Source organism: Vulpes vulpes, chromosome X (assembly GCF_048418805.1).
Source record: "Vulpes vulpes isolate BD-2025 chromosome X, VulVul3, whole genome shotgun sequence".
Classification (NCBI taxonomy): domain Eukaryota; kingdom Metazoa; phylum Chordata; class Mammalia; order Carnivora; family Canidae; genus Vulpes; species Vulpes vulpes.
The window spans coordinates 81,563,694-81,579,156 of record NC_132796.1 but is presented as its reverse complement, the minus strand read 5'-3'; the positions used below and the strand labels follow the sequence as shown (position 1 = coordinate 81,579,156).

At 37.0% G+C, this 15,463-nt stretch overlaps 1 protein-coding gene and 1 pseudogene across 1 annotated transcript in view; both read right to left on the bottom strand.

Annotated features, from left to right (window-relative positions):
- ALG13 (ALG13 UDP-N-acetylglucosaminyltransferase subunit) overlaps nt 1–15,463 on the bottom strand; it is a 65,478-nt gene that overhangs the window by 9,153 nt on the left and 40,862 nt on the right. Inside the window, 3 exon segments of the mRNA XM_072743337.1 lie at nt 2,175–2,333; nt 11,804–11,969; nt 13,166–13,237. Coding sequence (XP_072599438.1) covers nt 2,175–2,333; nt 11,804–11,969; nt 13,166–13,237 — 397 coding nt within the window.
- LOC112932059 (tropomyosin-like) lies at nt 8,445–10,988 on the bottom strand (annotated as a pseudogene).

The window sequence follows — 15,463 nt, the reverse complement described above, 5'->3', positions numbered from 1 at the left end:
AAATAAAATCTAAAAAAAAGTAGAAAGGTGTAAGATACAACTTTGGAAAAATAAGCAGTTTCTTATAAAACTAAACACACACCTATCTATGATCCATCAATTCCACTCCCAGGTATATGCTCAAAGGGAATAAAAACATATGTTCATAAAGACTTTTTACAAGAATATTCACAGCCTAATTCATAAAAGCCCCAAAATGGAAATAACCCAGATGTTCACCAATAAACAAGAAATTTTATACAATGAAATACTACTCAGCAATAGCAATTGGACTGATATATGCAGCAATATCAAAGAATATAAAAAATATGCAGAGTTTAAGAAGCCTTCCATAAAGATTACATATTGTATATTTATATGACATTCTAAAACAAGTGAAACTATGACAGAAAAAAAAATCAAAGAGTGGCTGCCTCTTGGGGATAAGTAGAGGTAGAGGTGGAAAAATACCGGGAAGGGGCATGAGGATAATGGTATATTTTGATGAAGATTTGGGTTACAAAGGTGAATGCACTCATTTCTCAAAACTCAGCAATTATACATTTAAGATTTGTGCATTATATGTTCAATTTACATCAAAAGAAAAAATAAACTCCAAACTCTAGTTAATGATACTTATACTGAAGTTTTTGTGAGGAAGAATATTGATGTCTACAATTTACTTTGGAATACATCACAATCGAAATGGATAACTTGATGGACAAGGAGATGGATGGAGGAAAAGACGGACAGATATGTGATAAAGCAAATACAGTTAAAGGTTAATGATAGAAAAAAAAAGGCTAATGATAGAATCTAGGTGATGAATACATGAACATTCATTTTGAAATTCAACTTTCATGTATATTTGAACATTTTCATAATAAAATGTTGGGAAATGCAAAATCAGCATTATGTGGTGACAGAGTAGATCTTAGGCAGGAATAGGTAAGTAAGAGAAGAAGAGTGACAGGATCAGGGTAAGTCAGGCAGAAATGAAGCACCAGTAACAATAGGAAACCAAGGTGTCAATGTGTTGTGTGGCCTGGAAAGAAGAAAAAAGGGAGATAAAAGATAAGGAATTTCATTATAGATGGAGTTTGAAATGAAAGTAAGAAAGCCAAGTGAAAACGTCTAGCAAGTAGCTACAGATAAGTACAAATTTCAGAGGCCAAGGCTAGATAGATTTAGGAATTGTTTATAAAAAGGTGATAATGAAGTTGTAAGGTAGAGAAAAAGAACAGCATGGAATTGAAAATCTTGGTAACTATACAGGAGCTGAAAAAATTGAAATAGAGAAGCAGCTAGAAAAATCCAGAAAATTTTACAGCAAAGAGGTATAAATTAGCTACAAAACACCTTTCAACTACAATTCTCCTTTGAGAAACACTGCCAAACTGATGAGCAACAAAGAACTTCCAATGGAAAGCTATCCCTTAGTTTAACTAAAGAAACAGGACGACATGGCTAAAATCCTAGGCAGATCAGACCCCTAATTTCTCAAAAACCAACTTCTCGGGGATCCCTGGGTGGCGCAGCGGTGTGGCGCCTGCCTTTGACCCAGGGCGCGATCCTGGAGACCCGGGATCGAATCCCACATCGGGCTCCCGGTGCATGGAGTCTGCTTCTCCCTCTGCCTGTGTCTCTGCCTCTCTCTCTCTGTGTGTGACTATCATAAGTAAATAAAAATAAAAAAATAATAATAATACATTATATGTAAAAAAAAAAAAAAACCAACTTCTCAAAATGCAAAATTTAGCTGGAATCCTAAACATCAAGAACTGCAACAATTTCATACACTTCTGGTAGGAATTTAAGAAATGGAGAAATTTTGGTATCAATTCCTGCTTTTTAAAATTTAAATTAAATTTGCCAACATATAACACCCAGTGCTCATCCCATCAAGTCAATTCCTGCTTTTCAAAAAATAGTTGAGAATAAAGATACTCAGCTGATAATGTTCTTCAAGACAGATCTGAAACCATCTAAAAAATCATCCACTTCTTGATTATGGAGAAGTTTTTCTCAGCTTTCAGTTCTTCCTTTCCTTAGTTATTACTTACCTAGCATTATGCTCTCCAGTCAATTTCCATTTGGTCCCCCCATCCTACCCCCAGTGGACAACCAAAGATATGCTCTAAGAAAAAAAAAATTCAGACTAAATAATCCTCATGCAAGTCTCAAAATCCCCTTACCCTGAGGCAGATCACTGCCACTTGGATCACAGGAATAAGGTGGAGGTGGTGGTGGTAAGTTTGAAGCCTCTCCGACCTCAAGAGGAGGAGGCGGAGGTGGTAGAGCAGCAGCAGCACGAATAGGAGCAGGAAGGTATGGATAGGATGGTGAAGCAATCACTAAAAAAGAAAAACAAAATAGCAATGTACAACTCTAATGCCTTATAAGCAGTAGTTCATCTTCTACTTCTTTTGGATCCCCAATATGGCCAAACAATTCTAATTCTTACAGTTTGACTTTAAGAACAAAAACTTAGAAGATGAATTGCCCACATTCTTAGACATGCCAGTTGAACCTGGGAGTTCATTATAGGTTATTTTGAGTTACAGTAATTACTTGAAATTAAAAGGAAAAAACCGGAAGTTGCAGAGTTTTGAGTATCAAGACTTTAAAAAATATCAGCCAATGGGTACATAAGTGAAATACCATTAAAGCAAAATTTTTACTTAGCTTAATACAAAGTTAAGGATGTTTTCAGCCATCTGCCATTCTTAGTAAAATCCTAAAATGTAGAAGCTAATAAGAGAGACTAAATTACAGATTACAGGTTTAAGTAATCCTTGAAGGTTTCTATTTGGTAGCATCAATACTAGAATATACGGCATTCTAAACCAGGACAGTTCCATTTCTAAGGACACACAGAATCTAAGGCTAGATGAAATATCTTATCCCTTTAACTTTCTATACCTATGGCTATAGTTTAAAAACAATATTCATTCAGGAGTTCCAATTTTTGACATAAGAAATTCAAGTACAATTATGTTTAAATATGAATAAATTCTTCCTCTACAAAGATAAAGGAAATGATGTTCCAACACAGTAAATAGAAGTTTCTCCTATACACATACCAGGTAAAGTTGTTAAATTTGACTAAAGATCAATGACACAACCCTTCAACTGAATCATTTTAGCCAATTAACTGTGTTACCTGCACTATAATTTTAATCCTGAGAAGTACATAAAGTTTAGTCTCATTCAATAAAGATTTAAGTTCAGAGTTTTAGAACACTTAATTTAGTACAGGAACAGTGCACACAAGCTGATTTTGGTAATTTAGCAAGAGGAATTTAAGGTCAAGTATTAGAAATATTCCATATTGCTTTCATTCACCAACATAAATATACTTATCTACACCCTTTACACAATTACAGGCTAACAATGATCAGAGATGTCTTAGGGTGATTTAAAACCTGGATAAACAATTCTTGGGATGCCTAGGTAGCTCAGTGGTTGAGCATCTGACTTCGGCTCAGTGCATGATCCTGGGGTCCAGGATCGAGTTCCGCATCAGGCTCCCTATGAGGAGCCTGCTTCTCCCTCTGCCTATGTCTCTGCCTCATTCTTGGTCTCTCTCATGAATAAATAAAATCTTAAAAAGAATTCTTCAGGGATGATGAAACTGTCTTGATTGTGACGGTGGTTAAACAATTCTATGCATTGTCAAAACTCAGAACTGGGCACCCAAAAATGATTCTGTATCTAAATTAAACAGTAAAATTTTAAAACTTGCTCAACTGTTCTGGAGTTTCATCATGTATGTAGAAATCTCCACTTTCACAGATTTGGAAGAGGCATTTAATTTTTAGAGTGTATCCAAATATTCTAAAGGCTTTATCAATTTGTTTTCTATAAAAAAAAAAAAGGCTTCTCCAACAAAGCTAAACTTATAGTCCTTTTAAACTAGCACTCAAATCACACCGTTTTTTAAAAAGTTAAGTTAGCAATTAGCTATAGATAGCAGAATGTGATTATGACCACTAGGTAAAAACCAACTACTAGACATGGAGATAGCTAAGGAAGTTCTCATGGGCCTGAGAGAATCAAAAGCAGAAAAAAATTGTTGGAGATTACTTTACCTGAACTCATCTTCCCTGAAAATGAGTATCATAGTAAGCCTCCTAAGAAAAAGCTTTTATAATTTCTAATTGCTCTAGAAATACCTGAGCATCTCATTTGTAAACTTAACAGGGCTCAATAGGTTTAACAGGTAGAATTTAAGGGATAGCTCCAAAACAGTACAAACTTCACTAAAATATTAATAGAAACAAATGTAGTGCATTCAAAATGCTTATTTCCCCTGTCCATGAAGCGGCAGTGTTTCAAGATGTTGCAGATAGAACATATGAATATATATAGTAAGGCTAGACTTCTCTACAGATCAAAGGGTGGGAGTGGGGGTGGGGTTTAGGTGCAGTGAGGCACAAAATTCAAGGTCCACCAATATAATGTATAAAAAGATCCATGATTAGTAAAAATATTAAAATTATAAATGAAGACAGGATCCAAGCTTGCATTTGCATGATCTCAAGAGTACCTTACTCAACTCACCCCTAAGCTTGGCCCATAGACCCTGTCTTTAATTTTGATACTTTACCATGGATTTTTTTAATTACTCTTGATTAAAATATATATATATTAGGGGCACCTGGGTGGCTTAGTAAGTTAAGCATCCAACTCTTTGATTTCAGCTCAGGTCATGATCTCAGAGTCATGAGATCAAGCCCATCATCAGGCTCTGCGCTGGGCATTTAGCCTGCTTAAGATTCTCTCCTTCTCCCTCCGTCCCTCCACCCTCCTCCACCCAGCTTGTGTGCATACACACATGTTCTAACAACATCAAAAAAATTACACTGAAGTATTATTTTACCTTAATTACTATTACTGTAGGCTTTTTTTTTTGGCATGGTCTTAAATTTTGCACCCAGGGCAAATTAGTCACTAGTTCTGGCCCTAACAAAAGCCTTGGAACGGTTACCAAAGTCAGTTAACAGTATTTAATGCCTATAAGGAGATTCATATTAAAAGCAACCATGCCATCTAAATGCCTGGCAGATAAGAAGTGACTTCATAATGAAGGATGGGCTGGGGCTGCCAGAGAGACACACGAATAACACAATGGGAAACACGAGTTGTTTCATCCAGAGGAGTGAAAGGAATGTTAAAGAACAATTAAATAGCAGCCAACCTAGCAGTTATAGCTGAGGTTGAGGAGTGACTCAAAGAATAAGAAGTAAAATAAATACAATTTAAGAAATATCTACACAGAACATAATCTGGCATAAACTGGTGAGTTTTCAATGACTGTACATAAATGAGGCGCTCCAATGCTTGATTCACTTGTCTTTTGATTTTTTTTTAAGCTCAGAGGTCTGTAAAGCAGACACCCAATGCTTTTTCTTACAATTAGCACAAAGTAGTAAAACCAGGGCCTACCTTAATGTTTTCAGTGAAAAATTTCTATGGTCATTAATGAACATAAATTGTTTTTGTTCCAGGCACTATGCCAACTAAGCACTTAATTTTTAAATTTTAAGTGAATCAGATACAGAAAACAAATCAAAATAATTTTAAGGTGGACACCATCCAGGTCAAGAAATAAAACTTTGCCAGTCATTCCAGAAAACATCTTTGCGTCCCAACCCAATCACAACCCTCTCGCTCCCACTATAATTTAATCATTACCCTGAAATTCACAGTAATCACTCCCCTATGGTTTTAAAACTTTTGTCACCCAAAACTGCCTCCCTAGATAATTTTTAGAAGTTCATGTCTTAAGTTTCTTTTAAGCTATTGGTCCTTTCTCCATCTCTGTCATTTCCTTTCAGTTTTTCTTTTGAAGATGTGGGCCCTTTGACCTGTTGAGTTTCCCACAGTCTGGATTTTCCTGATTATAGTCATGGTATATTTCAATTATGTTCTCTATTTCTTGCAAATAGGCAGCTAGATCCAGAAGACTGGATCAGACTCAGAATTGATTCCTTTGACACATCTACAGGTAATGTTTCTGCAATCTTCACAACTATCGCTGTTTAATTCGCATTTAGTAGGACCAAAAAATATTTACCTTCGCTGATTACTTAGAATACTAATACACAAACACTTCCCCTCATCTACTATTTGGTTACCCAGTGGTACAGTTCATATAAGGTAGGCAGGATAAATGCTTGATTCTTTCACTTTATTTTCCAGTTAAGAAAATGAACTAGTTTCTTATCCTAAGGTGACCAATTTTACAAATATCATTAATTTTTAAATTTAACTTATTTGGTATGTTCCAGTTTGCTGCAATTATCATCGTTGAGATTCAATTTGTTCCATCTTTGGCCACTGGGAACCTCGTCGAGATGATTCCTGAGTTCTTCTGACATTGGCCCCAGTACTCTGATAGCTTCCTTGTTGTCTAGTGTAACAAAACGATATAGGCTCATCTTGAACATTTCCTGCCCAGACCTGGAATCAGCAACCATTTCTCCACAGAGCTGCTTATTTTTTTTTTAAGTTAGAAATGGTATTTCAAGACCACAACATTTTTTGAGTGTTAAGAATATTCATGGTTTCCAGGCCTTTACAATGGACAGAGCTGGGAAATATACACATATTTAAAAATAAAATACCTGAATTTATATTGATACTTCCAATTCAAATTTGAGACCATAAAAGGTTTTCTTTAGCCTTATTATATTCATATTACCTTTCTTCCATACTGAGGCTCCTGGTTTGCAAGGGCACAAGGGAATAAAATTAGAATATCATACACTCACTCGTTTGTTTTAGCCAACATCACAGTCTCAGAATAACAGAATAACAATCTGATTATCTAGTTACAAGAACCTCATATGATTATTGAGAGGATTTAAAAATGCTTGGCACATGGTCTCTCAACTCTATTTTTAAAAATAGTTATACAATATCTACATTGTCCAAACATAAGGATATTGCCATTACATAGTATAGTCTCCACCTGTTAGGCCTCATTCTTTTTTTTTTTTTACAGTTTATGTAAAAATTTGACCAAAATGTAGAAGTACACTATTACATATGATACAGTTTCTAAGAATCTAAATGAAAAGTGTGGGTTTTATTCAATTGCACAATTTGCTAGTGTACCTTCTGGGTAGTGTGATGCTTAATAAATAGTGAGGGGCAGAGGATTTGGATAAGCTAGAAGCAGGATAATTTTGTCAGAATTGTAAACTTGGATTGGCCCCCACACTGCTGGGGAATGTGGAATATTTCAGCTGAGATGTTAAACAAGAAAGCAGAAATTACAACTAAGCCAAAATGTGCAGCCCTGCCTACAAAATACTCCATATCCAGTTTAATCAGGAGTTTCCTGGTCTTTTATTAACTTGGTCCTAAAGAAGGAATTAAAGTCCTACATAAGTAAATCCTCAGTTTGCCATTCCCTGAATTATAAAAGAGATGAAACTAGGCCAATTACTTTATCTCTACTTTGCTGTCAGAGAGGCTCCTTCCGCCCACTATTTGTTAAGAACTACTCAGTTATTGATGGCTAGTGGTCTTCCTGATAGAATTTCTCTAAGTAAGACTGGATTCTACCACACTTATTCCTGCTGAGTAGATGGTCTCAGATCAGAACAGACAAGCACGGGTCATTATTGGAATAAGCTATCGGAATCCCTGGGTGGACCAGTGGTTGAGCACCTGCCTTCGGCCCAGGGCATAATCCTGGAGTCCCAGGATCGAGTCCCCCATTGGGCTCCCTGCATGGAGCTTGCTTCTCCCTCTGCCTAGGTCTCTGCCCCCCACTCCGTTTGTCTCTCATGAATAAATAAATAAAATCTTTAAAAAAAGGAATAAGCTATCTGCTCCTCAGAGACCAACTTTAGAATGAAAGGAACATGTAGAAGAGCATAACATCAAGGATCTATCCAGAAAATATTTGGGTAATTATTATGATTATTTCCTGAGTATTGTCATGCTGACTACTCAGAGGATGTTTGTTCTGCATTGTGGAGTGTGGGAAAGGGCCAAGATGATTAAGTTAATCTTTCTATGGTTTATGACTTCCCACAAAGCCAGCCCCCCTCCCCCGGCTTTGTTTTGTTTTCTTTTTTTGCTCTGGATGGAAAATACCTACCCATATTATAATGTGATGGTCCCTGGCTACCTGTCATGTGACCAATAGTGGCCCAGAAGGTTATATATTCCTTGGCCTTTTAAGTTGACCCATGACTAGATACTGGAGTTGTTTTTGAAAGTGTAGGGTTGTCTATTCTCCCAGGAACCAAATGCCCTCAGTCTTAAAAGAGTTATGCTCAATATGAAATACCCTGCCTATCTTATGAATAAATGCAACTTAAGGATAAAAATAGAGCTGAAAAAGCTGGTGCCATTTGAAAAAAGGAAGGAATTAGATTTAACTGGTGCTCAAAGCTTCTCTGATACAAAATATTTGGTCATGTATTTGTAATTTGCTTGACATTTCCAGCAAAGCGAAGATTCAACAGCAAAAGAAACTTCTTACAAGAGAAGAGAAAGACATGGAGCTCTGGAGTTTCTGTCAGAACAAGACTCTTCTGTTTTGGTTATATACAGTTAAGTTCGTATAGTGTCTGATGTAAGCCCACATTCTCTTCCTTGGCCTGGGCAAGTTTTTCTTCCAGGTCATCAATGGTCTTTTCCAGTTTTGCAACCATTCTCTCTGCAAATTCAGCACGGGTCTCAGCCTCTTTCAGTTTGTCAGACAAAAGTTTGATTTCTTCTTATTTATCCTCCTTTTCAGAAACTTTTCAGACGCAGCCTCGAGTGACTTCAGATTGTTAGTGACATTCTTGAGTTCTTCTTCTAGGTTACTACATTTTAGTTCAGACACCTCAGCATGCTCCTCCACCCTCTCCAGCTCGCCCTCCAGGATGACCAATTTATAAGCCACTGCCTCCTACTTTCGGTCAGCCTCCTCAGCGATGTGCTTGGCCTCTTTGAGCTGCATTTCCTGAATCTCCATCTTCTCATCTTTCATGGCCTGTTTTTTTTTTTTTCATGGCCCGGTTTTCTATCACCTTCATTCCTCTCTTGCTCTCATCCGCAGCCTTTTCTGCCTCTTCCAGCTTCTGTGGCTAGTCACTCCTGAGCCCTGTCCAGCTCCTCCTCCATAAGCTGGATGCGTCAACTGAGAGCTGCCACATCCGCTTCAGCTTTCTTGCGCCGCTTGCAATTGGCGTCCAGCTCAGCCCTGTGCAGTCCTCCGCCTTGTCCGCCTGCTGCTGCAGGGCCTGAATCTTACCTTTCACTGCATCCAGGGAGATGAGGCCGGCTGTGGCGTGGAGGCACACACAACAGGGGGCAGGCAGTGGGGGGCATCTTCCCACCCCTGGCCCAGCCTCTGTCAGTGCAATGAGGTCACTGGCCCAGCCGCCGATGCCAGCACCACTGGCCACAGCTCGGCCTCATTTTCTTAATTCTTTAGGTCATTATACATTTAATACTTACCATTAGATCTTAGGTGTTGATTTATTTAATTGTTTTGGTAGTCTAAAAGTCAACTAATTCTCTGGTACACTGAAGTTCATCTAATACAACTTTCCACGATAATAGAAATCTTCTTTATCTGTGCTGTCCGATACACTAGCCACTGGCCATATGTGGCTTTGAGCATTTGGCTGTGGTTTGTGCAAGTGAGCGTGAGGATTTTATTTCATTGTACTTAATTAAAACAAGTTTTCACATGTGGCTAGTGATTACCTTGCTTAACAGCATAGCTTTAGTAGAATCTTCAGGAAGGGTTCATGCCAATGATATTCTCTGAAATATTACTACCTTTGTAGGCTTGAAAATCAGTTTTGGTTGGATATAAAATGTTTGGTTTACACATTCCTTATTTTAAATGTTACTCCATTTTCTTCTAGTATGAAGCAATACTGTCAAAGTTTGATGATTATCATTTTATTTCCTTTATATTCCATAGGCTCTTTTATCTGGATAATCAAAAGACTTTAACATCCAGTTATTTTACTAGAATTCGCTTGGTGTTGGCTGTTCTGGGTTGGTATTTTCAGGTATGCAGAGTATTGTTTCATTCTATAAAGTTTTTAATTTCAGGTAAAGTTTTCTGAATTTTAGTTTTCAGTATCTGTTCTTTTCTCTTACTTTGGTTTTCTTCTTCAGAGACTTCTATCACTGATCTCCTTTGCCCAACTTTAAGTCACTTTTGAATCTTTATCTTCCTTTTCTTCATTCTAGATACCACCCCCTTCTTACATTTTTAAGGCTTATCTGTTGTATATACTTGATCATGTTCTTTATCATTTAGTCTTCATTACTGAAATGACTGCCATTTTTAATGCTTTCTGGAGTTGTCACTTCATTTGAGTTTTTCTAATTCTGATGTTATTCTTAAGATTTTAGTTTAATTCCAGTTATTCTTTAATGTTTTATTATTTATATCTTTAGCTCATTCTGAAATAGCTGTTTAGTTGGTTTAGTTTGGTGGGCGTATTTCCGACATACTTTTACTGTCTATAGGGATATTATTTTTTTTGTTCTTAAAACATCTTTGTATAGGATTTCACCTTGATGCTTTTTCTTTACTATGTGAAATTATTATTCATGAACTTCAGAAAGAAGTGGATACAGAGTAGTTTTGTTTTTCTGTCATGTTCAAAAACATGACTGCTTTCTAGGATTCCATGGCTCTGTTCTTCTCAGCTTTGGTCTGAAGATGTTCTTTTCCCCTATCCCAATCACTTCCCATTCCACTCCTAGCAGTTTCTCCCAGTGAAGAATACTATCCTAAAAGGGAGCCCTGGCAGGTCAGTTTTGAGGGTTCTTAGGTGCCAGATTGCTCCAGAGCTTTTCAAGTCCTTTTACCGTGTACCCAAAGCAATTACATAGTACTGGGAGAAGTCAAATCACTTCCCAGTCTTAGCTGTTCCTTCCAAATTGGCCGCCCCACTTTCCAGTGAATTCTTATTAGCTCTTCTGGGGGGCCTTCTGTTCTTAGGTCCATCAGACAACATCCCCAATGCTTCCATGTTCTGGCTCCCACAAAGATCCTGATAGCATACAGATCTTGTGACTGCTGGTTTGCCCCTACCTGCTTAAGTTTTGGGGTTCATGGGGATACCTTGTCACCTCGTTTTATTGTAAATGTTGTGTATGGGTTTTGGTTTTGCTATTTCCATTTTTATTTGAAGACTCAGATTAAATAGCTATGTTGTTGTTGCTACCACCTTCCCAGAATTCTAAATTATATTAACTCACTGGAATTTCACAACCAGTTCATAAATTGGTACTACCAGTACCCCCAAGCTCATAGGTAAGAAAGGCTCAATACCTTGTCCAAAATTACATAGGTAGTGAGTTGTAAAACCAAAATTCTAATCTAAATGTCTTAAATTCTAGTGCCTCTATTCTTTCTTACAACATTCATGGGGAAATGATTCATTAAATACAAATGTATTTTATAGCAAACATTTTAGGAATGAAAATTCTGTGAAGTATGAAACACCTCTAGTTTAATTCCTGTATAATAAAACTTAACTCAAAGTTTAAGAAACTAGTAAAATCCTCTAAGTTTTCAGTAGGGTAGCAAAACAATAGATACAAAATCATATCAAAGCCAAATTTGCAAAAAAAAAAAAAAAAAGCCAAATTTGCAAGAAAAAATTTGAGACTCTGGCTCTCAAATCTCATGGATCCTTCAAATACAGAACATACTTTATTAAGCAGGTTAAATAAATTTAATACTAGAAATTAAAGTAATCCCATCTAATCACCAGAACTGTTGTATGCATGTTTATGAATAGGAAAAGAGGCTTCCCAAAGTAAGCAACCACTAATAACCTACCTGGTCTGCCTTGTATAGGGGGAGATACAAATAGAGGCTGTATAGCATTCTGTGAGGAAACTGAAGTGGTACTACTAGCTTGATTAGCTGCTGCACAGTTAAGTAAGACTGGAGCTGGAATATTATTGGCACAGGAAGCTGCAACTGCTGCAGAATTTACCATCACCTGTAAATATAGAAGAAAGTTTAGAAATCAAGTTTAGTGATTTTTCAAACATTATTAGTCTCTTATTTGATCCTTAGTTTCAAGACACAGTATTTTGATAACTAGAACACTGAGAAATCAATTTTTATGTAAACCACATATAGGTTATTTCTTTTAAAAGACCACAATTAACTTTAAGATCTTAATTTTAATTTATTATTTTTCTGAAAAAGTAATACATTAATAGGATTCAAAAATCAAATATAAAATTGCATATAATGAAATATTTTCTTCCAACCCCTTATCCTCCATCTGCCCAGTTCCCCATTTTCCAAACAGGTAACCTATGGGTTTCCTACATATTATCCAGAGATTTAAATGTTTATTTTTAAATGTATTTACATTTCTCCACACTAACACATACTTTTTAAGAGAAAAAATGCTTTGTGTGTGTAAAACTTCACGGGACTGCAATTTATTTTTCTGATGAGGCCACAGCACCCAACATAGCACTGTGCACAGAAAGATGTCCAATACATAGTAACAGACACTTCTCAATGCAGTCTCTATTTTCTTACCACCTACTCCTATGTGGCTGCTACCCATTCCGGTCCTCAGAAACTGTATTCAAAGTCACCAGTGGTCTTCATGGCAACAAATCCTAGTAGACTCTTGCTAGTCCTTATGGTGCTTCACCTCTCGGCAGCAACTGACACTTGACTACTCCTTGAAACATGCTCTTCCTGGTGCTTCCATAGCAATATACTCTCCTACTTTTCCTGTTCCCTTGACTATTCCTTCTCTGCCCATTTGCTAACATTCGGTGATGTACAAGCTCTGTTCTAGGTGTTCTTCTCAATCTCTTCCTTCCCCCAGGATTATCTTATTCACTCCCATGGTTTCAGCTACCTTTTTGACGCTAGCTCTGAATCTATTCTTTACACTTCAGTTTCAGCAAATGACAGATTATATAAGAGGTTCAGAAGAGACAGGACTCTAAGTAGTCTAACGCCCACACATAGAATAGTGTCTGGAACACAGCAGATAATCAATTTGTTCAATGAATTTACTAATTACTGTGCCAGGCACCACAAAATACAATAATACTTAAGCTATAAACACAAGTAACATCTTTTAAATATAATGAAAGAAGAACCAAAACAAAACAAAAGTCATTTCCCACCCATCTGACTGCTCGATAACACAATTAAGATTACCTTCTGGGGGTAGTTGTATGAGGTAACCGTGTCCTGAGCAGACATAGAACATGGTCTTCTGTCCTGAAGAGACTTTAATGAATACAGAAGTACAGTTAAGTAAAGGTAAATCAAGAAACCAAACAACACATCAATAAAAGATCTGCTTTGTTTCAACATCTCCTAAAATTAAGTGACAAGTCCTCTGTCCTTTAAGTATTCAGATTTGGAAGCAACTAAGATAATGTTCTTTATAATTCAGGTGACTGTGCTATTTCCTATCTATAGTGATCCTGATCATATTTTTCAGGATCATATATGATCCTGGATCATATCCAATTCTAGTCCAATGCAGAAACTAAAATAGAGGATTGTAGTTTACACACTTTTTTAGTGGACTTTCTTGACTTAAGAGCTTAAAATCAGTAGGACCAACAACAGTTCTGCTCATCAAAAACATTCCATCTACAACTGTAGCTTAGGACAAGGGTGGGTATCTGGTTATTCAGCTATATCCTAGCTAAGCAGGATGGAGTATAGTCCGAACACCACTCCCTTCTGGCTCAAGGATTTCTTTGTGAAAATGAAAATGATTTTAAAAGGCTCAGAGTTATGCATGACAAATTGTAACAAAAAACAAAAAACCTAGGAGCAGAAATTGGTTTAACAATGATAAGAACACAGAGGGAATCAAGGGAAGCAATCACAGAAAACAGAGGAATCGTAATACTGTGACAAAGATGAACCCAACTTAACATGGATTGCACATTTCTAAAGTCTATGTTCAAGTACAGCTAAAGCACCTTCCAAAAAGCAAACTTTGGCTTGGACTCAAAAGGCCTAGTGCGAATGCCAAAGAGTTCTACAGAAGGATTTTGTTGAGAGTTGGGCATAGAAATAAGTAGCAATAAATGTTTGTGGGGGTTTCTTTTTTAGAAGGCTCTGCCTGGACATCTGTAAGTCCTACATTGGTCCTGTTCCCCACAGCATGCTGTGAAAAACATTACTTAGAAACTTGCTATAGATTTGGTGATTGGAGTGTGGGAGGGGAACACATCCTGAAGAGACTAAAAGCTACTGGGACTATACAATAAAGCTCAGAATAAAAAGGAATATGTTGACAAATGAAATTAAAGGGATAAACTTGTCATCCTTGATGGGGAGATTTTTACTTGCTTTTCTCACTGGGGTGGCTATTTTAAGAAATGGCACAAGAAGCATATGATAGGAGAATAGTAATGGCAGAGTGGGAGGAAAACCTATTCCTCTAGAAGGGGCAAGGAAAGGGAAGAAGAAATAAGGAAGAGAACCACATATCATAGTTTTCTTCTTTCTTAAGATGTATCACCTAAACAGAGAAAACAAAAGTTTAGTACATGAAGTTAAGATTGTTTTTTTAAGACTTTATTTATTCATGTGAGGGGGGGGCAGACACATAGGCAGAGGGAGAAGCAGGCTCCATGCAGGGAGCCTGACGTGGGACTCAATCCTGGATCACGCCTTGGGCTGAAGGCGGCGCTAAACCGCTGAGCCACCCGGGCTGTCCTGAAGTTAAGGTTAAACATAGTTAGAGAACAGAGGGTTGTTATTCAAGTTCTTACAAATATTCCAGTTCTCCTGGCTACATGGAAAGTTGTTCTTCCTGGCCTCATTTAAAGTTAGGTATGAAAAAAAAAAAAAAGTTAGGTATGCCCACGTGATTTATTTGGCCAATGTGAGCAGAAATATTAAAAGCCAGTGTACAATTACCCTATCTTCAGTCCTGCAAAGTGACTGTGAAAGCACACATGTCCATCAGCCTGGGTCCCCTGAGGGACTATGATGAACAAAAGCCTGCTACCAACCTACACTACACATAGAACATGAGCAAAAATAATTGTCCTGTGTTAAGCCGCTAAGATTTGGGAAGGGGGGTGTTATTGCAGCATAACTTAGCTTGACTGAAATAGTAATTTGATTAGAAGTAGGGTGCTACTGTAATAAAAACCTAACTTGAAAATGAGATAATGAACTTGTGCTTCTTAGGGGAGGTTTGGAAAACAATGTTAGTTTTGTGTTTTGATTACTGTTGGCAGAGTTTAGCAACATATTTTAAGACAGATGTGTATAGAAAAGTAGTCTGTAGGAAGGAATGAAAGGGAAGAGAATACAGGGAGTAAGTCCTTGAATACAGGGACTTAGAGGGTTGAAGATGCAATTGTTTGAACTTCAAACTGTAAAATATAAAATTGATAAATACTTTGAACAACAAAGATCAGTTAAAACTTGGCTTTGAAACAAAAATCAAATTGTTAAAATCTGACTGCATTAAGATATTTC